The sequence below is a fragment of the Sinocyclocheilus anshuiensis genome, unplaced genomic scaffold, assembly GCF_001515605.1.
Source record: "Sinocyclocheilus anshuiensis isolate Anshui unplaced genomic scaffold, SAMN03320099.WGS_v1.1 scaffold869, whole genome shotgun sequence".
In the NCBI taxonomy this organism is placed as follows: domain Eukaryota; kingdom Metazoa; phylum Chordata; class Actinopteri; order Cypriniformes; family Cyprinidae; genus Sinocyclocheilus; species Sinocyclocheilus anshuiensis.
Window position 1 is genome coordinate 526,301 of NW_015558630.1, and position 27,141 is coordinate 553,441.

Sequence of the window (27,141 nt, forward strand, 5' to 3'; positions counted from 1 at the left end):
TTTCCTAGCATCTGCTGTCTGTGTGAGAGTCAGATGATAGGTTGAGGTGTAGTTAAATGTTCCTTGTGGTTTTGGACGTGCTTCCCCGTAGGTTGCAGTAATGGGGAAGAGTCCTGCTTCAGACAGACACTCAGATGGGTGTCCTGATGCCCTGTCCTCTATGCATGATCTGCCCCTGAGCCCCATCAGCGAGGCCTCCAGTGGCTATTTTTCTACTAGCGTCTCCACTGCCACCCTTTCCGACGTCTCCATAGCTTGTGGGGACCTTACCCCTACTCCCAGTTCCCAAGCGGGTCCCGTAGCATCCAGGCAGGACAACGAAGACTGTCTACCGACCCCTGTTAATGCCTCTGTTGCTCCTATAGAAGCTGGGCTAAGATCTGACAGGCCTAGAAAAGAGGAAGATACCCAGGCGGCCCCCAGGAATGGTGTCACCACTTCTCAGCAGGAAGCACAGCTAAATGCAACCCCTCCCCTGGTGTTGAGTACCTCCACAGACAGCCCTTTCTCCCTCCAGAAGGTCAAAGCCAATGAACTCAGGTCTTTCAGTAACATTCTCGGAGATAGAAAAGCAACCACAACGCAAGTGCAACAAACGAACAGCCTGGAGAAGCTAGAGATAACCTTCGAGGATGTGGAACCCGGGGAACTTGCTTGGCTCAAGGTGGGAGGGCGAGTCACTGTTGGATCCAGCAAGTCCGGCACAGTTTGCTACATCGGCCCAACACACTTCTCAGAAGGCGTCTGGGTCGGGGTCGAGTTGGACACTCCCTCAGGTTAGTCAAGTCTTCCGTTATCCGACAAGTTTTCTGAGATGTTGACACCTTCTTGGTGAGACGATTTACAGACCTTGTTCTTTTTGTATCCTTTGTCCACAAGGTAAGAATGATGGTTCTGTCGAGGGCCACCAGTACTTCCGATGCAACCCTGGTTACGGGGTGCTAGTCCGTCCAGATCGACTGACTCGACGGGAAGCTTCCAAAAGGCACACTGAAAATCGCCGCAGTGGGGAGTTCAGTCAGCAACTGAGGGGAGGAGCCGGCACTGCCATTCAGAAAGGAGAGAATCGCAAATCCTGGACCAGCTAATTGACAATGAGCTGAGCAGGACAGAACCTCCGCTTCCAACATCTGAATCTAACCGAGGAGGTCAACTCCGTCCATCACTGTGCTTGGGCTAATGGAGCATTCAGATACCCAACTTTGCAAGGAGGTGGTACAACATTCCCTTACAAGTCCCTCTATCAGTTCCGGTGCTATGCTAATGTGTAGCATGTGGGAGTGCTATCAATTTTTAACATGCTGCTTCAGTTGTGTTCCTTGAGATTTGTTTGCTTGTTTGGTAACTCAAGCAAGTCTCCTTGAGTCGACCGTAAATTAATCTTCCGGGTCTTTGAGATAAACCCATCATTTTTGTTTGCGCCCTGGTTTTATCAAGAGTCCCATTTTTGGACTTGATACTACAAATGATGCTTGATTTATCTTCTCTGCACAGTCAGTAAATGATTTTTAGTTTCCTGAATGTGCCTTTTAAGTCGACCCATTTCTTGTTTGTCATCCCTCATTGCACCTTCGTAGCACTAGTTAGAATGTGGTAAATGGTATGGTAGACATGTAAGAGATTATCTCAGGGATCCGATCAGAGTCATTGGATATGCCCAGTTGGGTTTTCAGCTGTAAGCCACTATATCGAATCTGGCTTTTCATGGATTGAAGGGGCTTGCATGTATTTCGCGATAGGTGCCGTCCTGAGCAGGTCAATGCAGGTTTCTGATGCAAGTTTCTTCATGTCGTGAAGTACTATTATTACTTGGCCAGTGATTGGACGACTAAATCCACAAGATGGGATGTTTTATTTGGGTTGGTGTCGTTGGAAGACTTGCCTATCAGTATTTTAGGAGGAAACAGCCTGCTTGGTGTGTATCCTTAATTGCATGTGGTGAATTTTTAGACTTGACTGAATTGGCACATTCAGGCTTAATTGCCTGGCTTAATTAGGCTCTCTCTTAATGGTTTTGATGATTGGACTGAAAAAAAAAGTATTTTAGAGTGGCTTATTTACAATCTGATGGGTTGGGGCACATTTTAGTAAGCAGCCTTTTAATTGGACTTGGGTTATTGAAACTACTTTAACCTCAAATAACTTTGTGCTGCAATTTAGTGACAATTTAAAGTAGCTCAGTTTGATTGGCTTCTGAAGGACTGTCTTCTGCAAGAAGGTCACAGTAAAAGCACATTCCAGTTTTGTGTATCGGACCAATTACTGGCAATACATTCATCTTATTTATTCAAATTAAAAGATCTATAAGTGATTTCATTAAATATTTTTTAACATATTGTATGGGCAAAGTGGTCACATTTATATAGTTTTTAATAAGGAGCATGATTCCATGCAGATATGATGCTTGTTCACATCATGATGGAGAGAAAATGTGTTATTTCATTCCTTTTATATTCTATTCATGGAAATCATCATGTGAGTTCTGAAGTCTAATACAATATCAAATTATTAAAATGTATTTTAATGGTTGTAGTTATGTAAATTGAATTTATAAAGTGTAAAAATCCTATGAATGGAAAATTAATTTGCACATTTGATTTATAGTAGATAGCTTATGTGCCCAAAGGGTGCTTAGTTTTGTTGTAAATTAAGTAAACTAACCGATGATCCACTGTAAATCTGCTTTCACTGGATTTGGTGCTCAAAAGTCAAAAACATTTCGAAATTTCCATCTGAGAAAAGATGTATTTCTCCACAGTTTTAAGTTGCCTTTAATTTTTCCTGTTTTTGTTCGTCAAAAAATTTGATTTACATCTTCCCATTTTTTTTTTTATGCATCTTGATCTGTGCCTCATTCATAATGAGAAAAAAAAAAAAAAACGCACACATGGAGCATGTCTTTGTTGCTGTGATTAGCAACAAAGGCTTCAGGCGATAGGATTTTAAGACCTGCTGGGTCACATTAGAACAGATTGATTGCCTTTTAGAATGACAAGTCTCAGCTAAGTTTATTTTAATACATTTGTTGTAGCAATAACGTTAAAAATGCTTGTAGGGATTTGATGGTTCATTTGTTTGAACCTAATGTGTTACTAGAAAGGGGAAATGAACTTATAGAAGACATTTTCAGTAAGCTGATCTCCATGGCCCAACATTTCAATCACAGATGCTTACTAGATGTTTATTTTGTTTTCAAGTGCAATTGACCATTTTTCTTCATTAATACGGTTGAATGCACCCTACATTCATTCTGTTCAACATAAGCAGGTCTTCAGTAGCAGAAATGACACCTTGATCAGTCATAAATGACATAGATCCAGAGCCATATCTGAGCAACCACACAGTGGCCTTTTGAAGTGAAATACTAAATCCAGGTGTGGAGACTCGTGCTTTAGTCCTGTTTGAAATCCTTCCCGTTAAGGGCATCAGGAGAGAGATGTTTTGAAGGAAGCTTTGGGCCCTGCTGTTTACACAGATGTCAGACGAAGCTCTTGGCGGGAAGTTGCTGCTCTACTTCTGTAGTTTTTTTTGTTTTGTTTCTCCCTCCCTTTTTTTGAGCAGAGTTTCACTACTAGTCTGTGCCTCGTCCTGATGATTTTGTCATGAAAGTTGTCCCGAATATGGAGCGTTTGAACCCAGAGTATACGTGTGTGTGTGTGTGTGTGTGTGTGTGTGTGTGTGTGTGTGTGTGTGTGTGTGTGTGTGTGTGTTTTGTATATAGTTGCATCTTGAGAGTTCAATCTGAGCACAAGGCTGGGTTTGAGTAATTTATCTGCAATTCTATGCTGATATCCAAAGAATAATCATGTATAATAGTTCATTTATAATTTCTTTTATATTGACTGTACATTAATCTGGCTGTAAAGAAAAAAATTAAAAGTGACCTGATTTACACATTTGTCTTATTACTATTTTTAATTACTATGTTCAAATTTTGACATTTGTATTTTTTTTTTCTTTCAAACAAATTGACAGCCAATTTTTTTTTTTTTCTTCGCTGTATGGAAAAGAGCAGCTGCACATATTTATATCAAATGATTGTCTTCAAAGAACAATCCTGTTACAATTTCAGAATTAGGAATATAATTCAGAATTTGCATAATTGTATAATTCCGGAGTGCTGTAAAAAAAAGTTGTACAATCAGCCAGTGTCTTTCGGCTCATTAAGTCTTTATTCTCTAGAAGGTACAGTTCTAAAATAAAAAACAATTATTTTTTTTTTTGAATGAACAAAGGTGTCAAAACAAAACTTAAAAAAGTAACAAAGCATATGCGTTTTATACTACATTAATTACAGAACAGTCTACTGTCCAAAAAAGGCACTAAATTCTGTAATAAGAGATACATGATTAGACTATTTCAAGTTAATACAACAGTGATATATTTTTTATACTCATAGAATATATTTATATATATTTAATATATTCACATATTGAACATGGACAGATTAAAAACACAGTCAAAGTGTTCCCTCATTCTTTCACGACAGATTTCTGTTCCAAACACATTCCGACATTAGCTTAATAAAGACTCCTGGGTAACTGACTGGGCACTAGTCCATCATCACATTGTGCCTCAATACTGTTTCTAAGAAAGCGTTTACTGAGGGACTCTGTGTTAGTAAGATTGGACTGTCTTTATCTTATGATATAATGTACAAGACTACATGATTGCTGTGCAAGCTCATGAAACTTCACGCTCAGATTTGGGTTGGCAAATGAAAGTAAGATTGGCAGTTTGCAATGTTCATTGTCTCGCTATTATAGCATCTAATATTTTGACGGCGGTTTAATGAAAAGCTTTGAAATATAAAACAGAGACCGGGGCTAGTTGTCACGTAGGGAAATTATCACAAGGATTATATTTCAGTAATTACAAAAATAAAATTGAGTCAAAAATTGACTTTAAACGGATGTAAAACTTATTTTTCAGATTTGGAATTCAGTTGGAGCAAGCTGTAATTTTATACAATTTAAATTTCTGTTAGCCAAACCATTTATTTGATATTTTTGCTTGATATTTAAATTTTTACTGATATATATATATTTATAAAAAGAAAACAAAATTTAGGTTCAAAATTCAGGTTGGGGCAAGTTGTCACGTTTTATGTTGTAGTTTTATATAATTTCATTACAATTTCTATTAGCCAAAGCTAATAGAATTTGCTTGATATTTTTATTGATTAAAATTTTCCCCTGAAAAGCCAACAATCAATAATAATATATTTTAAATATAAATATGTATTTGTAATAATACATATTTAATGTGATGTTTAATATTATTTTTAAGAGAGTATATATATATATTTTGTAAATGGTGTTTTTCTCAAATCAGTTAATACACCGCATGTTCCCAATGTGACAAGCTCTGTTAGAGTCTGTAGTTTGACTCATATACAGTAACAATTAACTTTCAGCAATAATCACACCCTGTCAAATATTCACTGAAGTAAATGTCAACTAGCCCTGGTCACCCTTATAAAGGTACAGATTGTATTTGATTTAATTGAGAACTCAAATAACATGTTTTAACTGACCGTTCAACCAAATTACAAGACATAACTAAAGAAACAAATAATGTCTCATTTGATGGATTTATCTGCTTAGCAGAATTTACTAAAGCGAGAAATTTCATCTCCAATTAATAATCTCTCCTAACATACAATATTCTTTCGATACATATTTTAGCAAATAGACTCGGTACATTTATGTTAAGCTTGTGTAGATTTACGGAATAAATGTATTTAGGAATATTACCATAACGTTAACTTAAACAGCATTATCAACAGTTAATTTTCACAGAAATGACGCGTCGACAGATTTGACACATTCTGTCATTTAAGTGCTTAAAAATACTTGCATTAAGGCTGAAGCCCATGTTCAAAATTCACGTTCGGCTGCGACTGACTTTTTAAATACGAGCTTGTTAGTTAGCTAGTGGCGATCTCATCGACTGATATCTTACGCTCAGTGGGAACAAAGGTGTGTTGATGAGTTGAAATGGTATTTCAGACATTCTGAAAGAACATTTGAAGCAGCTGATACTTTTCACAGGTTTGTCATCCGATAGCTATTTTGATACGTCTAAAAAAAAAAAGCTTATTTGTGACTGCAATGATGTGCATTACACACAGAAAGCAGCTTCCTAAAAGACAAAGAGGAAAGACTGTAAAAGGTGGGAGAGGACATGTGGTTAGTATCTCCTTTCCTTTTTTAAAACAAGCACCATATTTTAATTCTGAAGCACAAATAAAAATAACCTGAACTAGTCCATCCCTCTTATCTTCTTTCTTTGAAACAGTACCTTATGAAACAAAAAAATATCTATATGTATGTTGGGGTAAAGAACCCAAAGCACCATAACCCTCCCCCTTAAAGTGACATTTTGTGAATATTCAACACAAAACAAACAATCAATTACATGGATAATTATTAGAGTGGTTAAATCCACTTTAATTGCAGAAATAAAACCCTCCCCCTTAAAGTGACATTTTGTGAATATTCAACAAAAAACTAAATCAATTACATGGATAATTATTAGAGTGGTTAAATCCACTTTAATTGCAGAAATAACGGTTATCAATCCCCATCAAAGGGACTTTAGATGTCATTACTTTCCAGAGAAACCCATTTTTTGGACACGTGGGCAAACACCAACAGGTTTTTTGTATTGGAACGTCGTCACCCTGATTGTCAAGTGTTTTCCCGCTCGCTGAGACCGGAATTCCCAATGCTACAACATTTTCCAGCCTCGTGCTGCTGAAACGTTTGCACGGTTATTGGCTGAGTAGAACACTTTGAGGTTATTTACGTTCAAATAAACGGCTGTTGTCTGATTGCTTTTAGAGAGGCCTGCAGAAGAGCCCGACTGAATTTCTAGTCTGCTAATGCTGAAATATAATGGCACAATCTTCACGAGTAGGCTTCAGTTTCCAGACTGCCTTCAATGCCTCCCTGCAGAGATGCACAGTTGTGTAGTGGCAGGAACATAAATAAGCTGCCGCTAGTAATTAAAAGTGCAATACGTAATTGCTGAAGCCAGCAGGCCGGTCGGTTATGGTACTGCAAAAACAGTCCTATGCAACTTTTACGCTGACAACCAGGGTCCAGAATTAACATTTTGCCAATTTCATGACTACAAGTATTTCATACTGCTCATAAAACTGTACTTTGTTTTACTTAAACTATTCTTGTCACAGTGGCAACTAAATTTAGTGACAAAACGTGCAAATCGCAACAGATACCATTGATTAGCGACTGCCAGGAATGACGCTCTTAAAGGAACTGAAATTAATTCATGAAAAAATGAATTTTTGCAGAAAATGTACTCACTCTCAGGTCATCTAAGATGAAGATGTTTGTTTCTTCGTCGGAACAGATTTGGAGAAATTTAGCATTGCTTCAAAGTTAAACATATCTTAATGATGGATATGTTTCTTACAAACATGCAGCTTTTCGCTTCATAAGACATTAATTGATGGACTGGAGTCATGTGGGTTACTTGTGGATTATTGTAATGTTTTTATCAGCTGTTTGGACTCTCATTTTGATGGCACCCATTCACTGCCGTAGCTCCACTGGTGAGCAAGTGATGTAATGCTATATTTCTCCAAATCTGTTCCGATGAAGAAACAAACTCATCTACATCTTTGATTGTGTCAAAGTGTTGTGTTCGGAGTGTTTTAATTTTTGGGTGAACTATTCCTTTAAGATAGTAATATGTTTAGTTATGAGTTACAACTAATCATCCAACAACCAATTATTACATTTACATTATTATTTTTGCTTTTAGTTGAGATATTTAAGTGGTGATGCTTTAATTAGCATGCTACACATTAGCTATACGACATTTTGCACGGTGAAACTCATCCAGAGGAGTTGCGTCTTTAAATTCACCTTGTTTAAACACTACACCACAGCTATACACATTCAGAAAGACGTCTTTGGCTGTTGCACTGTGTATCACAATGGTTTTTTTTGAGTGTCTCAGCCATTTTTAAGACAACATATGAAGTTAAAATAACTTTTAAAATAATGTTATTTAAACATAAAAATGTAAACGTTTTTAAAACCATGTCCAAACCAAGAGCTGTTTTTGAATGCAAAAACACATTTTACATAGACTCCCAAAAATAAACATGTTCAAGACTTCCTTAAGACTAATTACTAAAACAGTCCATTTTGAATCACATAACTATTTTGCACTTCTGCTACTGCTTGGCGAAGCAGACTTCGCAAAGCTGCAGGTACACATTTGGTGGTAGGCGAGTGTTAACTTTAGACCCTGGTGACAACTGTACATGTTTAAACGCAATTTCAGCAACGCTGGACTGCACACACATAAAGAAATAAGTTAAGAAGTGAGAGAGAATATGCTTCCCAACACACTTTCCCTGGAGAGACTGAGGCAGTGAGCATTTAGTATGATACTGACCTCTTATATCCTGCAAAGAAGACTTCCTGAAAGAAGGAAAAACAGAGGTGAAATTCACTATCCAAGTGTGAGATGGCAGGGTGATATGTCGCATGAAGTTTTTAGTGAACCTGTTTCATCAACAGTTTAATCGCAGTGCCTCCCCAACCTGCTGCGTGTAGGAGAACGGTTTTAATGAAGACTATTGAGGCATCATACGTAGGAGAGAGGTGGAAGGGGGGAATGTTGGGTTAACAGTCTTTATAACCTCCGCATTCACTTTGGTCATCCACGACCTGGCCATATTCCTCATAATCATAGTTTTCGCACAAACTGTTTGGCCTTAATTGCGTAACCCCACATTCGGCTTCCCTCCGTGCTCCACGTCAAAGGGCAGATTCTCACTCGTCGTCCAGCACCTCTGTTTTGATGTCACTGCTGGCTCCGCCCTGCCTCGCCAGTGCCAGGATGCTGTGATTGACAGCGGCCATCTCCACTGCCAAAGCTATGGGGTCCTGGTGTTCGTTTGGGCCAGGGTTGTCATCCTATAAGAAAGCAGAGAACCAGAGATTGTTCTGAAGCCCTCTGCTTTTGCCTCGCAAACCTGTTTGAATAACTTTGTGTCGTTAAAAGAGAAAGGAGCATGAAATAGTTCATACAACTCATGGTATATTGGTACCAGTTTGGTTACTGGCCGATTTTAGAGATTTTATTTATTTATTTATTAGATTTATGTTGGCTGATGTTGAATATTTAATTGTGCATGTTCATTTCCCCCATTTTCAAATGTAGATTTACCTCTGCCGTCTTTCCTAAATTAATTTACAACATTTAAAGTGATTTATTTTATTTACAAAACAGCATAAAATTTCAATATTGATGATAATTTAGTGATTATCAGCCATAACATGACAATAATTATTAGTTAATCCGTATTAGCTGGGATTTTTTAATTAATATATGATCAAATATATTATATATGAATCATATACTATCATAAAAAATATATATAAAAACAGACCTTGCCATAACATATCTGAGCCCATTAGGATACACCCAACATGATGGAACTGAGTTTCCTGAAAGGCATTTTTCTGTAAATTCAATATTTCTGAGGAATGCACATTTTGAATGAGACAGCTGCAGCATGGCGATAACAATGCAATGGAAATAATTATATTGTCCATATTCAAAATGCATTGTTGCATGAAATTCGAGCTTTGTCTGTCCCCAGAGGGCTTCAACATTACCTATGTTGGCTCTTCTCTTAATTTCCTTCCGTCTGTTGGCAAACCAGTTGTAAACTTTCAGAGACGTGACCCTCTCAAGATCTGAAAGCTTCTTCCCTTAATCAAATCACAGCAGAGCTCATCAATAGTGTCTGGGGCCACGATAACAGGCATTTACACATGCATTCATCTTATTTATGGAGGTTGTGTTTAAACATCCTACCTGGTTTCTGAATAACTGCATTGCAGGCGTTGGCAATTTCCTCTCGTTTGGCTTCATCGGGGTACTGGTTGTCATTGAAATAACTTGCGCGAAAACATAAGATAAACATAACGTAAGGCAGATAACCTTTTATAGCTTTAAATATATACATGCATCATGACTTTATTCAGTCTAGCTTTAGGATGACTATGTTTTACAGTTGTCACAATACCAACATTTCAATAATCAATATCAATACCAGTGAAATTTCACAATTCTTGATAACAGTTATGATGCCACAGCAAACTCTATGTACAGTAAGTATAATACAGTAAGTATTTAAAAAGTCAATTATTAATATAAACATTAACATTGAATTAAAACAATGGCATGATCTTGTGAGGTCTTGTGTGTCTGTCAATTAAGATTACATTTCTTCAAGTAATTATTCAAATAAACAATAATCGTTAAAAACAAATAACACTAACTGTTCATTCTACAGTAAGTTCATGTCAACTCAGGTCCATTAAATAATGTTAACAAATATAACTTTTAATTTTATTACTGTATTAATAAACATTAACATAAAAAAATGATCAATGATTTAGAATTATTTTTCACTAATGTAGTTAACTAAATGGAATTTTCTTGTAAAGTGTTACCTCAAAAATCACTGTTTCAAAATCAAAAGGTCATCCATTATCCTGGAATGACCTACAGTGACCTGTCCTGACACAATTTACCACATCCTCTCACCTCTCCATCACCGCCAGACACTCTTTCCTCCAGGTGAAGCGGCTGCCACGCCGCAGACGGAAGCTGCCCTGGGTGCTGCTAATGGGAGGAGGGGTTTGACGCCACTCCACAATGTCCTCCAGTGCCATCGGGGTGGGCCGCATCGCTAGTGTTGCACCTGGGACACAAACACGACGTGTCATCTCAGATGAAGTTTCATAAGGGTAACAGTCTGCGTGCTTCTGAGAAAAGACTTTCTAGTAGACCAAAGCCTTTTCACTGTGTCCGGAAGCAAATGATAATGAGAAAACCGGCACTCTGGGGTTTGGGTCATGATTCATGACTTTCTAATCTATTCACTGAATGTCTGATATCTTTCCTCAGATCAGCCTAAATGAAACTAAAGGAGCACAAGATTTCCTGAGATGAAAGACTCATGTCAAACTAATACAGGCCAACACAAATAAACAATTTATTACTTTTTTTGCCAGTGCTATTTAATGCTGCATACATGCATATATTAAAGGGATAGTTTACCCAAAAATGAAAATTCTGACCTCAATTTGTTCCAAACCTGTATGAATTTCTTTCTTCTACTGAACACAACAGAAGATATTTTGAAGAATGTTGCTAACCAAACAGTTAATGGTCGCCATTGACTTCCACAGTATTTTTTTCCATACTACGACTTGAGGGTTAGTAAATGATGACAGAATTTTCATTTTTGGATGAGCTATCCTTTTAAGGTTTATATAAAGCACCATTTAATGTCATGTAATGTCACAAGTAATACAAAAATTTGGAAATTTTACCCAATTTTACAATCACAAAATGTGATTTGGTTTATACAGAATTATGATTTTTTTTCATATTGTGTTGTATAGAAATCTATACAAAAATAAATAATAATAATAATAATATAAAATGTATGCAATGTTGTGCAAAGCAGCACTGTATTGATATTACTTGCTATTATGATAGATATTATGATATGTCCATTGAGTACACATAGGTAGACCACATTTTACAGCCAAATTTGTCTTGTGATTGTGATGTCTTGAGTTCAGAGTTAGAGCTATTATTAGATGACAGAAACGTTAGAAAGTTGTTGGACGTGCTACATGGGTAAATGACACTGGGGTTGGGTATTACCAGGTGTAGTTTTCTCTAGTTGGTACCAGCGGTAGAAGGCTCTTTTCTTCTGCCCGCTGAGGTCTGAGCCCTGCTGGAGGAGCCAATGAGAGATCCGGCTCTGACTGATACCTGCAGACAATGACACACAGCTTATAAGAGCAAAAACGGACTTGCATATGCCTCTCGAAGGCCTGCGCTGACAAATCCCACAACTGTAATAAAAAGCAGCCATACAGATGACATTTCTGTATAAATGTTACTGGAATACAGCATTATGCTAGAAGCGACGTAACAAAATATTACGGTGTGCTTTAACGGGTCTTCTTTTTATTATACAAAATAAATAGGGAAACATTACATCATGGTCACAGCATAAATCACAATATATGTTATTTATTTTGGAAAACAAAAAGCCAGAGCAAACTAACCTGTAACTTGGGCAACTACTGCCTGTGATATTCGCCGGTTCCCCAAGAACGCTTTAATCTCTTCTTTAATTATAGCACTGTCCATTCTACAACAACAGAGAGAGAGACATCAAATGAAAAACATCAATACTATTTTTGGTAACATTTCTTAAAGAACCATTTAATACAACAAAAAAAGTTCCTAATGCCTGTCTTTATATGTTGTCATATCAACAACCAGTCAGTATTAATAACATTAATTTAAGCTTTGCAAATATACATTTTATTTTAGTTCAGATATGGTATAAGTTAATGAGTGAGTCAGATTCAGTGTTAATGAGCCATTCTAAGCTGATGAATTCATGTGTCACTCGTTTTGATTGATTCATCTAAAAGAATTGTTCATAAGAGTCAACTGTTCATGAATTGGACTAAACTGTTTTTTGTTGTTGTTGTTTATTTATTTAGTCATTTAGCAGACGCTTTTATACAGTTTGTTTATACAGTGTATGATGCAGCATCCAAATACACAGTTTATTTAATTGAGTTAGTCAGATTCAGTGTTAATGATTGAGGCATTTTTGGCTGATGAGTTTATTTGTGACACGGTTTATCATTGGACGACATGGTTTATTTTTTTTATGTATTGTGATGTATTGTTTTTGTATGGTAGCCGTCCTCAAGTTCAACACATACAAATCAGGATATTTAAAGCTTTTTTTTTATCTGAATGAGAACTGTCCTATCGTGAGTGTTTCCCACTCACCTCATGAGCTCCTCGACTTTATCATCGATGTCCACTTCCTCATCTGGGTGCTCGAAAGCGAAGGCCCGCGTGGAGGTGTTGCTAACAGCGAAGCGGGGTGGGGAGAGCTTCCCGTTGGGCATAGCGGCGAGGCTGTCCCGTCCATTTTGGATCATCGGTGCTACTACCGGCATGGGGGTGGGGACAGTCGGGGGCGGGGAGGTGTCATAGCTGTTGCTAGGGGATAGAGAGAGGCCGTTGCCACGGTAACCCGTCTGCGTGGCTGTAGAGGTCGTCGAAGAAGAGGCTGTGAGGTTGTTAGAGGAGGTAGTGCAGTAGTTGGAAGAGGTGGTGGCGTTGACGCCGTTGCCGTGACTAATGCCGGCTGCCCCATTTCCGCTATTGGCGTGCCGGTGGCCGAACTTCTCCACATGCTCGCGGTCTAGCCGGTCGAGGGTGTCCAGGGCATGCAAGATCTCTTGCTTTGTCATGCCGCTCTGACGTAGCCGCTGCAGCAAGTCGATCTGCTCAATGGTAAAACGAGGCTCATCTGTATAATGGGACATTCTGCCAAGAAAAAGAGAGAGAGCTGCTGCATTAGAGAATTGATGTTGGAGGAAATCCTTAAACTCATGCTGATAAATCACGACACATGACTGCATGGTGTATAAAAGTCATAATAACGGTCTAAACTAAAAATAAAACAATGTTTTTGTCTAGGAAACGCAGTGGAGGAGGTGTAGCAGGGGCCACATGCGCATGAGCTCTAACTGAAGCATTCTTTTTCCAAGAAAAAGTCAAAGTCACCGCACCTTTATCGACCAATCATTGCAACAGAAGTGCGGAGCCTGTCTGAGGTCAAGGCAAAGACACTGCATGCATTACCACAGAATTTTTAATAGACTTTAAACAGCAGAAAGCTGGGACACATGAGGAGGGGGAAGGAGGTTAACTTTAGGGAAAACTGCCAAGAAAAATTCCATCCGAGGCGGCTAACCTACATTCAGTGAAGAAGCTGAGGATGAATCACTCCGTACGGGTGTTTGTCTGAAAATAGTTCTCTCAATGCCAGGCTGTTGCCCACACACGCGTGCTTCTGCTGAATTGTTATCCCGTAACACACCGTTTTTCAATTCATTTCGAGTTTTAAAAGGAAGCTACAACTTATGACGCTGCAAATGCAAAACTCGTGCCAGCGCAATATGCATTCCATATGGCACAGTGTAATGCAATCAAGCAAACGAGAAAACGGTGAGGCTCCTTTTAACAAAATGAAGACTTCAACTTCCCTGCGACATGTTCTTCAAGAATAAATTCTGCTGATGAGCGAGTACGACTGTCTCCTGGTGTCTGCGCTGCATTAAAATGCATAAAAAAAGATTTCTGCTCACACAAGCACCCTCAAAAAGCTTCAAAAGGTTTAATTATCCAGAGGCATCAGATACAGCAAATCAGCAAAAACAACAATAAATCTAGGAGGTTTTAAGGATTTGTTCAGTATTCATTTTTTTTGTATCTTCCAAAAAACAATACACAAAGCTTGTAACAAGCCTTTAGTGGTAGAAACTGAACAATGCAAGTCATAAAATAACAATCCCCTATTGTCCAACTGATGCGTGCACCACATATATATTATCAGGCTTTCTGATATGAGAATGCAAAACATTCCAAATGTAAAGGTGTCACCTTAGACATCAAATCTGGTTTTGAATAAGCTAGCCGAACCACAGTGACACAAGAATTCAAAATCGCCCATTTGGAGATGTGTTAAACCACAGGCACGCACAACCGCTTCTGCTGAGATTAAACTGTCTGTCACTTGATGACAAACCAACTCAGTTAACTGGCCTGCACACATGAAACTAGTAACACAAATAAATGTTTAATAATGCAAAATGCATCGCTACTTTTAACAATAACAATCATCAAGAGAGATGCAATCTTGCTATATCAAGCATTAAATGCAAGGCTACTGGTGTGCATGCAATTTTAATAATGTTTTAATGCTCTGAGGAGTTTTAGAGTTGCTCATTGTTTCTTTTATTTGCATATTCATAGTCTTATCTGACATATGCATGAAAGCATAAAAGCATCTATAGATTATAGTATTGAAACTATAGTACTGAGGCAGCAGTTTGCAGTAAACTCATCTGTTTTACAGCAGCTCAAGATCAAAGTTGATTTTGTCCATATGCCCCTGGTTCTGTTCCATCAGCACAGCATCCAAAAAAAGTCAAAATCTCCCTTTACTTCTATTCTCTACAATTTTAAACACTTTTTACAGCCCATTTGTTACATATGTAACTTGCATCTATTACATATGTAACTGACAGCTGGTAATTATTAGACCTTCATGCCCACTGATCAATGAAAGTAAAGAACAATAGAGACCACTGTGCTTCTACAATTAAAGTTATATCTCTATAAATATATTGAATATGATAAACATCTACAGAAACCGTGGGCTTAACATTACACAAACAAAATGAATATTCAGGTCACACAAAACTGCATCAAAGCTGTTGATGCCACTGAAGAAGCTTTTTTCCAGTGTCGGCTGCATATTGATAAAAATTCAAATTAAGGGATCAGTTCAAATTAAGAGATAATAAATCAAATGCATCCTGATATTATTTATTTTCCTGACATTCAAAGGCAATACTTTGCAGTTTAAAAGATCATGAGTAGCAAGTACATGACAACGCCTAAGTGATGCTCACAAAGATGCAGTAGAACAACAACAGTTATAAAAAAAAAAAAAAGAGAAATAAAATGGTTAATAATCATATTAAATGAAAACATTATACAACCTATTCAAGCAAAAAAAAAAAAAAAAAAAGATTTAAAGCTCTGTAATTATAATCCATAAATTCAATGTTTTTGTCACAAGGGCTTATAAGGAATGCTCATAATGTACACTATTAACCCCTATTCCCTGCTTCATATAAGCCTACTAAGCTAAGAGCCACTTTACCTCATATAAAAGCATTAACTGAATTCATTTGTGCTCAAACACATTCTTTTATTTTATAAACTTTACCTGCTTACATTATTTTCATTGCAGGGACAAACTGGCCACTCTGAGAAAATGAAATAATACGGCCCAAAAAAGGAAAGTCTCACAAGCTTGTTGCACTGACTAAGAAATATGGAGTTGATATGAAGAAACTGAGACTGAGGATGAAAGCTACACTCCAGAAAGATGCTCAGCCAGACAAAATGCAAAGTGTCATAAGGTAAGTGATAAGAACAGGTTGAAGGGACCATGGTAAGACTAGAGAAACATCCAGACTGACCTTGGTTATAATTGAATGCTGAAAAGTGCAAAATACTAAAAAAAAAAAGCAATCCATATTTTAGCTTCATCAGCTTTTTTCGCGGTTGTCGGGTTGGTCAATCAAAAAATGCATCTAAATGATCCTATTTCATGTAATGTTATGTGAAACATTTAGAATAAAATGCATGATGAGATACACATGTACAATACATCAAAAAACGCTCTGGGTTTATCATATTTGCAAGTAAATTAAGCAATTTAATTTGATCAGTTTATGTCAAAAATAATGTGTTTGGACTGTATTAATCGTATAATGCACACACTTTATTGAAAAACTATTAACGTACAGTATCTTAAAAAAAATGCACAACTCTGAATTTGGGTGGTCTTAATAGGGCCACCTTGACACCTTCCCTAATTAAAAAATCACTGCAATTGAAAATAATAATAATAATTTGCATGAACTATCAAGCCCATATTCACCAGACGTCACCTTAGCCCAATATTTACACACTCTACACCCAAATAACAAAGCTCTAGAATGCAGTCAGCACCTTGTTAAAACAAAACATGATAATATATAAATAAATAATAATAGTCATAATAATAATAAATGCAAAGAGATGAGCATCAACACAGCTATTAAGTGATTTCACCAATGTCAATACAGTGTCAGTTGTTGCACAGTTGCTGGCATCTTTTCTAAACCCCTATCCCACCACAGAATGAGAGCAGATGCGACTTCACATGCGAGCCAGCGGTCGAACCGAGCTAATTTCCCCCCCGAGTGTCATTTGCTCGTGAAAGCACATTTCATGTCTCCAGACAGATTTAACAAATGAAGCCTTTCTTATAATTTGGCATCTCAGACTTACCTGATTGTGCGCGAGCGGGGCCTCCGTGCACCACAGCATTTATTAAACTCAACTGACAGTGTTTCCGTCCCTTTAATCCCCGTCGCCAGACATGAACCAGCAAAACAGGACGATGTCCGACTCTCCCGCTACCTTTCCCTAATTTGATTTCATTTCAAGGCATAAACTGATTCGCCTTTGTCTGACTGACAGAAGCCATATTGATATTAACAGAAGCGCTGCGATGGTTTCATGGGAGTTGTAGTTTCTCTCGGCGGGCGGGATAGTCACACTGAATGGGAGTTCGTCGAGCTCCGGACTACAAATCCAGTGGAATATGGTCGATCATTTTTCACCAACTGCTGCACGGACAAAAAATGTCATTTCTGACTTTTTATTCGCTGAGGACGTGACGACAGAATATGGGATTTACTGCTTATATTTCTTAATTTTCTTTTCTGAAATATTATTTTTTTAATTATTATTTTTCAGCTAATCACGCAGATGTATGTTTTCAACGAGATACAAGTATTTTTTTACCTTTAGAGTATATATATTTACTATTTATTCCACATAGTACTTTTAACGAAAGACTAAAATGCATTTCATTAGATATTAATTTTGTATGAGGAAAAACCTTTAAAAATGACTTAAGAAGATAAAAAGTTATGTTTGACTGTACTAGAAATTTCTTACAACACCTGCAAGGGGGATTTAGTTTTATTACATACTACCGCCCTCTAGTGGACATTTATCGCAATCACTATGAATTGACCTAGTGCACAATACCACCGTTACTGGTAGCACAGCAAAACACATTAAAATGACATGATTCTCAAACACTGTATAACGCTTCCAAAATTTCTCTGTCGTTTATTTTCTTGCTTTAGAAGTAGGTAGGCTATACTACCAATGACAATTTTATAATATTATCAAAAAACAATGTTGGTCAATGGTTTGATATTTTTGTTACCTCTTACATTTTTGTTTTGTGTTTCATAATTGTTTAGTATTAGCTGAAATACCTATTTAATGACAACTTACCCCATACAGTAATGAACATGGTGGGTGTTCGAGTTCAGTGAAGCTTATTTGTAGCCTAGATTTATGTATATGCATGTGTTTGAAAATCTAATCACAGCCAAATAACCCAGGGCTTCTTGAGTCGATTATACTATTGTAATTGTGCAAACAGGGCAAGAAATGTGCATTAGGCGTGCAACAATATGACTGTTTTGGATAATTGACTTTGTGCATTGATCCACTCACTAATTCTGACAGCCCAGAACGCACAAAACGAACAAATAAGAAGACGAGAATATGCTAGAAAACATCTATTTCATTTGCTGCTTGGAAACAGGCTGAAAATCCACTGAGTTGCTTTTGCTGGCTTTCACATCACCTCTGAGATTCCACTGAAGTGACAGCAGAATCATATCGACACTAGTGGGTGTGAAAGCTGGTGAGGGCCACAAGTCTGACAGATGTGAATGGAGGGAATGTCATGATGACACACGTACACAGACATGACAGGACTCACTCACCAATCTAAAGAACTGGATATTCACTTACCAGCTGTTCAGTCAAATAACAGCCTGCATTATGAGATATCGATTTGCACAACAGTAATCTCACTTTGTTGCTCATACATCCAATAGACATAGTTATCATTGTCAATTATGACCAAAGTATTACAAAGAGTAAATCAAATTAAGTAAATAAAAAGATACATGTTGTACAAAATGATAATTCGCATCGCACAGTCACACACCCATTTTCACATTTACAAGATTTACCAGCAAATCTGGCAATGCATATTTTATTAATTCATCATGCATTACACCTCTACATAGGTACAATCATTCATCTCAAAATAAAGTAAGCAGATTTCAGAGCTCAAGATACAAAGTGCTGGAGAAAATGATCTGATGTCCTGCATCATACCAATTTTGGCATTGCACATATTTCATGAAAAGCTCTAAACGACATGGTTCGTTTTGTTCTGTGCAAACATTTGTTTCAGTTCATCTGAAATACCTAAGCAATTCAATCAGTATGTTGACTTATGAATTCTATAGGCCTACAGCTGCTAGACACTCTGAAGTATCTGCAGTATAATGTCATGAAACAGAAGGCATTTGAGCTGTTTGGCTCTCATAACCGTCACACCGTATGCCTCATGCCCATATCTACATCCTGCACAGTGAAGAGGACAGTAAGTTACTGGCAGATGAATGTAATTTGCATCACTTTATAACATAGATCCTTCAGCAGAACCTAAAAAGTAATGCTCAGAAGCGAAAGAAAGAGGAGTCCAAAGTCTCACACCACAATGAAAATCTCAGACCCCATTCATGCATATTCAAAAGTTCGGGGTCAGTAATTTTTTTAAGGGTGCATTTATTTGATAAAAAATACAGTAAAAACAGTAATAATGTAAAATATTATTTCAATTAGAATGTAATTTATTCCTGTGATGGTAAAGTTGCAGATGTATGTATGTATTTATTTAAGAAACCATTTTAATATGCTGATTTGCTACTCTAGAAACATTTATTATCACTGTTACAAACAGTTGTGCTGCTTAATATTTTTGTGGAAACCATGATAAAACGTTTTATGGATTCTTGATGAAATGAAGTTCAAAATAACAGAATTTATTTGAAATAGAAATATTTTGCAAGTTTATAAATGTTTTTAATGTAAATTTAGTGCATCCTTGCTGAATGAGTATTATCTTTTTAACAAAAAACTTCCAACATTTTTAATAGTGTATATATGATATTTAATTTTTAATACTTAAGATTAAGAACTATTTTCTAGGTCACTAATCAAATAAGTTAATTTGTGACATTGATCGTGTGACTCTACAGAAGGTCAGATGTTCATAAGATGCTCTTTGGATCGTCTGATCCAAGGTTCATGCAGCTCAAGTGCTGCAGCAATTAAAACCAAGAGGGACAAGCAAAGTAATATTATACTATTATCAAGTAATAGTTATGAAATTAAAAAATTATGAAATTCATGTACATTTTTTCCAGTTTACATTTCATGCAAATTATTATAATAAAAATTATAATGCTTATAGTATAATATGTACATTTATTTATGAAAAAGAATGCAAAATATACATTCACACTAGTGGTCTCAGACTTTGGACCCCACTGTAGATCTACCAGCATGGCATCTGTGCTGTGCTTTTTTTTTTTTTTTTTTTTTTATACAAAGTACTTCTTTGACTTTCTTCTGAAGAACATAAAAAATATATTTTAAGAAATGTCTAAGTGTGTGTTTTTTTTTTTTTTTTTTGTCATACAAAGTACTCGAGCTGATTGCAACATCCTCCAATAAAAAAACAAACAAAACAAAAACTGCAATCATAAGAGAGCTTGAGTCAAATCTCTGTGCAGCAAAGCCTCTCCCAGCACATCAATCTTAGAAACACACCTGAGCTTCAGTTCTCCGTTCTCTTTACCTTTACACCAGCAATGGATATTTCAATTATACAGCATTTAACTCACATAACAGACTTTGTGTATGAGCCTACATCTGTATTATAAAAGTAATAGTTGCTATATGGGCATTGCAATCTGGCTTTTCATAAAGCCATTGTGTCGTTTTATTTGTAAAGGTTATATTTATCTGTCCACACTGGTTTCTGCAAGCCTATTATTCATTATGCCCAGGGCTCCGACCCCACCAGAAAATCCATTGTGTCTATTTGTTGACCCGCATGGCCTGGGATGGCCGTTGGCAGTCTCAGACAGTTGTTTCTGCATGATCGCCAAGTTCACCTTATTAGCCGCCAGGAAGTCTCTCATGGAGATCATCTCTCCAGACATCCTGCGTCCATCCGTCTCACTGTCATTCACTGCATCTGTGTCTATGGATATGTTGCGAACACGTGTTCGGACATGGCCCGGCATGACTGCGTTCCTACGGGGCCGGAGAGACCTCCCAGGGCAGTGACGGCATGGGATCTCGAGCTTTTTCAGGAGCCAATTGAGCACCTGCTTGATGACAATGGAGATGACGTTGAATAGCGAGTAAATGCAGCAAACGCCCATTAAAATAAAGACGAAATTGCCAATTCTGTAGACGGTTTGGTTCTCGTAACTGGCCCGCTGGGTGCTGACCATATCCCCGAAACCAATGGTGCTAAATGCCACAAAGCAGAAGTAGAGTGAATCCAAGTATCCCCATCCCTCGATTGAGGAGTACATGGCCGAAGCACAACAAGAAATGATTATTGCTGCCACACAAAGGATCAACATCACACAATACACTGAGGGCTTCCATCCCGCAAGACTGTCTTCACTGTTTAGCCTTGCATTGCTTGAGTCTTGTCTGCTGTCGTGAGGTAAAACTCCTTTGCGTCGCCGTTGGACTTCATGGCAGGATTTGAGAACAAAAGCCAAGACTGTTATCATTCTCTCCAAGAACAGATTAAAAAATAAAATGGTGGCTGCACAGCCAATGAGGCCATAAAAGATCAGGAAGATTTTGCCACCGACTGTGGCTGGTGTGGTCATTCCAAACCCTGTGGGAAATATGAGAGGAAGAAATGTTAATTTATACCCATATATAAGGGAATAAACAACATGTGCTGCAGGCTGTTTATTGAGCTGAATCACCCAAACTATTCTCTTCTTCTTCCGTGGAGCTGGAGAACAGTGTTGCTATTGGTGACAGATACTGAAACATCTCCCGTTTTTAGTTAGTCACACTGATTGAATTGCAAATAACAAGTGGATTGCATTATTCTTCTCATAGATGATTTCCCCCTGCATGAGAAGGACATCATGAAGACAAGCTCATTCACATTCTCAGCTCAGGTCTGAAGACTTTGTTTTCATAAGTGACGTGACGTGTGGCCAAGTATGGTGTCCCATACTCGGAATTTGGGCTCTGCATTTAACCCATGCAAGTGCACACACACAGCAGTGAGTAGTGAACACACACACCGTGAACACACACCCGGAGCAGTGGGCAGCCATTTTTGCTGTGGCATTCAGTGCCTTGCTCAATTGGTCTCACCTCAGTCGGGGTATTGAGGGTGGAAGAGAGTGCTGTTCATTCACTCCCCACACCTACAATCCGACTCGAAACTGTGACCTTTGGGTTACAAGTCAGACTCTCTAACCATTAGGCCACGACTGCCCTCAAAGTAGTCATTTTGCGTCTACACCACTGATACTACATATATAAGGTGCTTCATGGTGTGACTGGATCACTTAAAGATGCAATGAAAGCAAACCAAACAGCAAGAGAAGACAATATAAGCCACAAAGGTCTGCGGTTCATCGTTTGGAATACTAACAGTTGTGTGCTTGTTGGGTTCCCCTTTGGGAAATTTTCTTGTAATTAGTGAGGAATACAGGCAAGGAGAACTGGGAATCTTTGATTGCATTACATGTAGCCTTCAATGTAGATAAACAGCATCTTTATTAAGTCTTAGGGAAGACCTCAATGTCAATACTTAACAACTTAAAATGGTAAGAATAGAAATGTATTATGTACAGAAATGTATAGAAAACAGAGGGGAACATGTATCAGACTGACTTAACTTGTACAACATCCTTTATAAATCTCAGTTCTTGAGGTGTTAGGTCTAATATTGTACCAAAAGCAACGTTTTCAAAAGCTAAATGCAGGTAAAGTGACCTGCGTCAATAGTCCAATACCTCACCTAATGTACAGTGTAACAATTTACAACACATTATTGTGTTCTTGCATGTTTTATATATATTTAAACTAAACGTATTCATTTTTAATCATAAACATCCTGACAACGTGTACACCCACAAATAAATAAATACATACACAACAATGTGAACACTAAAGTAAAAAGTAACAACAAGAAAACTGTTACTAAACAATTCCTGCGGTTTACTTCAGTCAATAAATAAATAGTATCACATATACTGTAGGCTGTAGGTTATGCTTTTTTATGTTCAGACCTCAATAATTGGATTTTTTTTTTAACCTCAATAATCCTAATTTTTGCAGTGTTTCAGGTAAACAATTTAAGATGATAAAACCACACTGACATTCATGCAGGGACAATAAGACAGGTTTGGACTATATGAAATATTAGAAATGCACAGTTTATTAATTACAATAATTGTTGGCTAAAGCAATGCTATATATTTTTACATCCTATTTCGTTTAGACTTTGCTGAAAGTTGTGTTACTGTGAACTGAGATTTATAAAGGATGTTGTACAAGTTAAGTCAGTCTGATACATGTTCCCCTCTGTTTTCTATACATTTCTGTACATAATACATTTCTATTCTTACTTCGTTTAGACTTTTCATATAGTATACTGTTTTCATTGTGAGAAAATGCCCACTATTAGAACTGTATCTACTTTTTTCAGGCAAGACTTTAGGCTATAAGATATATTCACTGGATTGAAAAGTGTGACTAGTGTGTGACACACACACACACACACACACACAAATATCATACTATTGATTTTTATATATTCGTTGTAAATTTTTTGTAAATATAAATTATAAAGTGAATTTAGATATACTATATAACATACCCAATACATTTAAGAATATTTCCTCATCTTTTTAGTAAAGATATAATTCAAGTGTCATTCTTACCGATGGTGGACACGACAGTACCGACAAAGTAAAGGGCTCCAGTAAAATCCCAGCGTGGTCTGAGTGTGTCCACCCGTATTCCTGCCATGTTCGCCTCTTCATAATGTCTCAAGAACTTCTCCAGATCACTTCTGTTGAGATTGTACTTTTGGCTGAAAAGCTCAAACCTCTGAGCCCACTTTTCTTTCGCCTGTTTCTCCTTGGGATGCTCCAGGGCTGAAAAGACCGCGGCTCCGCACAGGAGGTAGAGGATGATGAGGAGCAGCAACATTATGAACCTCGCATTATCTTCATTCACAGGCCCACAGCAGCACGCGCCTCTACATGCCATTATGTGACTACTGCTGGACAGGACTGGTAATAAAGTCTCCACATCTTACATTTAACGGTGGTGGGCATGCAACTGTAAGAAACTTCCTCGTCTTCCATTATTATTGGGCTGCATGTACACCAGATGCACTTCATATGAGCAATGATGATGAGAGCTGCTCATACCATCCTTTGAGAATGGATTTAGTGCCAGCTGAAATCCTGATAGATGGGATTGTGGGTGGATCTAGTAGTTCAGCTCATCTCATGTGATGCATCTCACTAGGTCCCTTCGAAAAGCCTACCTTCTTTCAATCCACTCCAGTCGCTAGTACGTCCATCAGGTGGCTGCATGAATGAGCTATGGAATCCAATACTGGATGCAGGCGTTGAATGTGTGGACGAGCTAGAACTACTTTAGTAGGCTTTCCACACCAGTTTACACTGGCTAAACTCGGAAGAACTCTCTGGAGATATTCACGATGTGCCTCAAGTTCAGTAGACAAACCTCACAAGAAGCGCGACCTGCGACTGCACGAAACTCTCGGATCCGACGCATATGGCAAGCTATTTTAACAATTAAACACTAAAACTAACGCATCTCTTTCTTTATTGCTGGTACTTGTTTTACTAGTATACAGGAACTCCAGTAGTGACTAGTATCAGGGGCGCCTGCAGGATTTCATCCGAGGGTACGCACAGACGGACGCACTTAAATGTTCAATTCAATTCAAAATCTTGAGTATGCAACTATTACACATGTCTTTAAGACTTGAGGACCAAATGATCAGTGACAGCAACACCGAGCAGAATGAAGGTGTCACGTGTTTTAAAAACCTTTTAAAAATGGCACGAAAACAGCAAAAATCAACAAAATGAAAAAATACATCCATCAGCATGCTCACAGCTGTTAAACAACAACAGAGAACAAATCAATGCTGATGAAGTGGATATTCACGATTGAAAAAAAAGAAACTTAAAATAGCCTACTGTCGGTGCGAATGACCGCTTATTCATGACACAGCTTAATTTTCTCAAAGTTAGCCTCTCAATAAGTAGCCTTTTGTTTCAGCTATTGCTATGCATTAATTAAAGAGATAGAGAGGAAGAGAAAGAGCGTGTGTTTTTTATTTTAGTCACTTGCGTGTAAATGTCTTGTGTGTGAGAGAGACAGTGGTTTTTCAAACTGTTTGATGCCAAGGACCCGCAAATATAGTAATTCCCTTCGGGTCTGGTTTTATGGAGGTGCTAAAGATGAAGCTGTAATACTATGGTGAAACATATCTGGCAAACTACCCAGTGCGTATTTGTGTCTAGAGAGCGTAAAAGGTTTCCATTTACAATGTGTTTTACTGCGTTAAGAGTTGAATCTACTTCATCCAGCGCTATTTGTTATATGTGTTCTTAAGTGTCTCGATACTGTTTGTTTTACTGAAGGAGGAACGCTTCATATGATTCATATGACTCACAATAATGATTAATCCATAATTAGTGGCATGGCTAGTTCACTCAACAGAAATACAGGACACACATCATAACTGCTGAAATATTTGCAGGGTGGACGGACAGGTCAGGTTAGCCGAAGCGCTCATGGTACGCACAGTGCACACAGCTGTACACCTGCAGGCGCCACTGACTAGTATCTATTTTTAATTTACTACTACTACAACTACTGTAGGATACCTATTAATTTGCTACAGTCCTATCCCAACAAAGACCGATTTTACTGTTACTGGTGACAAATTGCTAGTTTTGCCTTTAGTCTTTAGTGATCTGTGGTTCAGATATCAACTATTCATTTATGACTAGTGTGTATTCCAGTTGTATCACACTACTACGCATACTATTACTTATGTTAATTCATGTTTTAAATTGAAAGTACTAAATGAATATACACTAACACCTTTATCAGATATTTGCATGTATTCCAGTAAAAAAAAAAAAAGAATATAAGAAAAAATGTAAGATCAACAACTGGGTAGATAACAAAGACTATAGAATACCCAAGACATGTCACTCGTATAGTTTTGAATGGGGAAAAATGCAATGCTCAATATGTCCGCTCTATCGCAGGAAGCCCCGCCTTCTGAATGAAAGAGCCAATCGCTAATTGGTAAAGTCAGCACGTCACTGCAGCTGCCATTAGAAGTCCCGGTTGCTATAGAAACAGTCAGCGTTTTGAGATGTGCGCTTATAACTGCATGAGCACTGGCTGATCTTAGCCTGAAAAATAAGCTTTTTATAACGCTATTTATGGAAAAGAAACAACATTTATGACACAGTTGTTGTCAGATTACTTAGGTGATTTCAAATATGAAAGCTTAGTGAACAGTTTTGGAGAACTTGATGTTTCCCCATTCAAAGAGATAGGAATTGCACTTGCATGCCCGAGAGGCGTTTCAAAGATGGCCGCCGAGTGACATGACTTGTCTTAAAGGGACTTTGGTATATAACTAGTGCTTCATAAATAAGCATTAGCAAAACTAAACTTAGACTAAGTATTTCAACCAAATTAATAGTCACTAGTAAAAGTGGAATGTGTCAGAAATAACTCTAATACACATTAATCAGAACTCTACATAAATGTAGATAATAGTTTTAAAGAATAAATGTTAAAACAGCTTTCCATATGATGCCTATGAGTCTTTTCAAGCCTCATCCAAGCACCAAAAAAACAAGACATTTGTAGCCTGATTGCACATGCAACTTCATCAACTTTAAGACACAATCAAATGCTCCTGTGAGACTGATACATAGCTGATAGTCTGATACTTACCTTAGTCTGATATTCAGGACATTAAAATTAAAATGCATCTTAAGAAATTAGAGTTACTTTAGAAATTTTGAACTGCAAAATGCAGCAGTCTATCCGTCTTTATATGGCGTTATTTTAATGACAAATGTCGAGAGCGCATTATTGTAGCGCGAAAGCACATTAATACAATGCGCGAGCGCGAATCTCTCTGCTCGCGCCCGGATTTCCCTTGCTCTCGCACAAAACCGGACGCTCGCGCTCAGATACACGCTGCTCTCGCCCAGAGAGAGTGCGCGCACTTAAAACGTGTCTCTCTCTGGGCGAGAGCAGCGTGTATCTGAGCGCGAGCGTCCGGTTTTGTGCGAGAGCAAGGGAAATCCGCGCGCGAGCGGAGAGATTCGCGCTCGCGCATTGTATTAATGTGCTTTCGCGCTACAATAATGCGCTCTCGACATTTGTCATTAAAAT

General features: G+C 37.7%; 3 protein-coding genes across 3 annotated transcripts in view; 1 reads left to right on the top strand and 2 right to left on the bottom strand.

Annotated features, from left to right (window-relative positions):
- The window catches only part of LOC107680773 (kinesin-like protein KIF13B), a 46,212-nt gene extending 43,369 nt beyond the window's left edge, over positions 1–2,843 (top strand). Inside the window, exons 38-39 of the mRNA XM_016476817.1 lie at positions 92–776; positions 880–2,843. Coding sequence (XP_016332303.1) covers positions 92–776; positions 880–1,088 — 894 coding nt within the window. The 3' untranslated portion in view covers positions 1,089–2,843. The remainder of the gene's footprint in view (positions 1–91; positions 777–879) is intronic.
- A 5,401-nt stretch (positions 2,844–8,244) lies between these two features.
- Positions 8,245–17,215, bottom strand: LOC107680754 (homeobox-containing protein 1-like). The gene is made up of 8 exons (XM_016476800.1): positions 17,017–17,215; positions 12,886–13,431; positions 12,141–12,226; positions 11,731–11,841; positions 10,600–10,756; positions 9,865–9,947; positions 9,484–9,758; positions 8,245–8,957 (listed from the first exon to the last, which is right to left on the bottom strand). The coding sequence occupies exons 2-8, from the start codon at positions 13,428–13,430 to the stop codon at positions 8,814–8,816; spliced, it is 1,401 nt and encodes a 466-aa protein (XP_016332286.1). The 5' UTR covers position 13,431; positions 17,017–17,215; the 3' UTR covers positions 8,245–8,813.
- Positions 17,216–20,633: 3,418 nt separating this feature from the next.
- On the bottom strand, positions 20,634–24,023 carry kcnk13a (potassium channel, subfamily K, member 13a). The gene is made up of 2 exons (XM_016476814.1): positions 23,610–24,023; positions 20,634–21,535 (listed from the first exon to the last, which is right to left on the bottom strand). The coding sequence occupies exons 1-2, from the start codon at positions 23,938–23,940 to the stop codon at positions 20,634–20,636; spliced, it is 1,233 nt and encodes a 410-aa protein (XP_016332300.1). The 5' UTR covers positions 23,941–24,023.
- Positions 24,024–27,141: the final 3,118 nt, after the last annotated feature.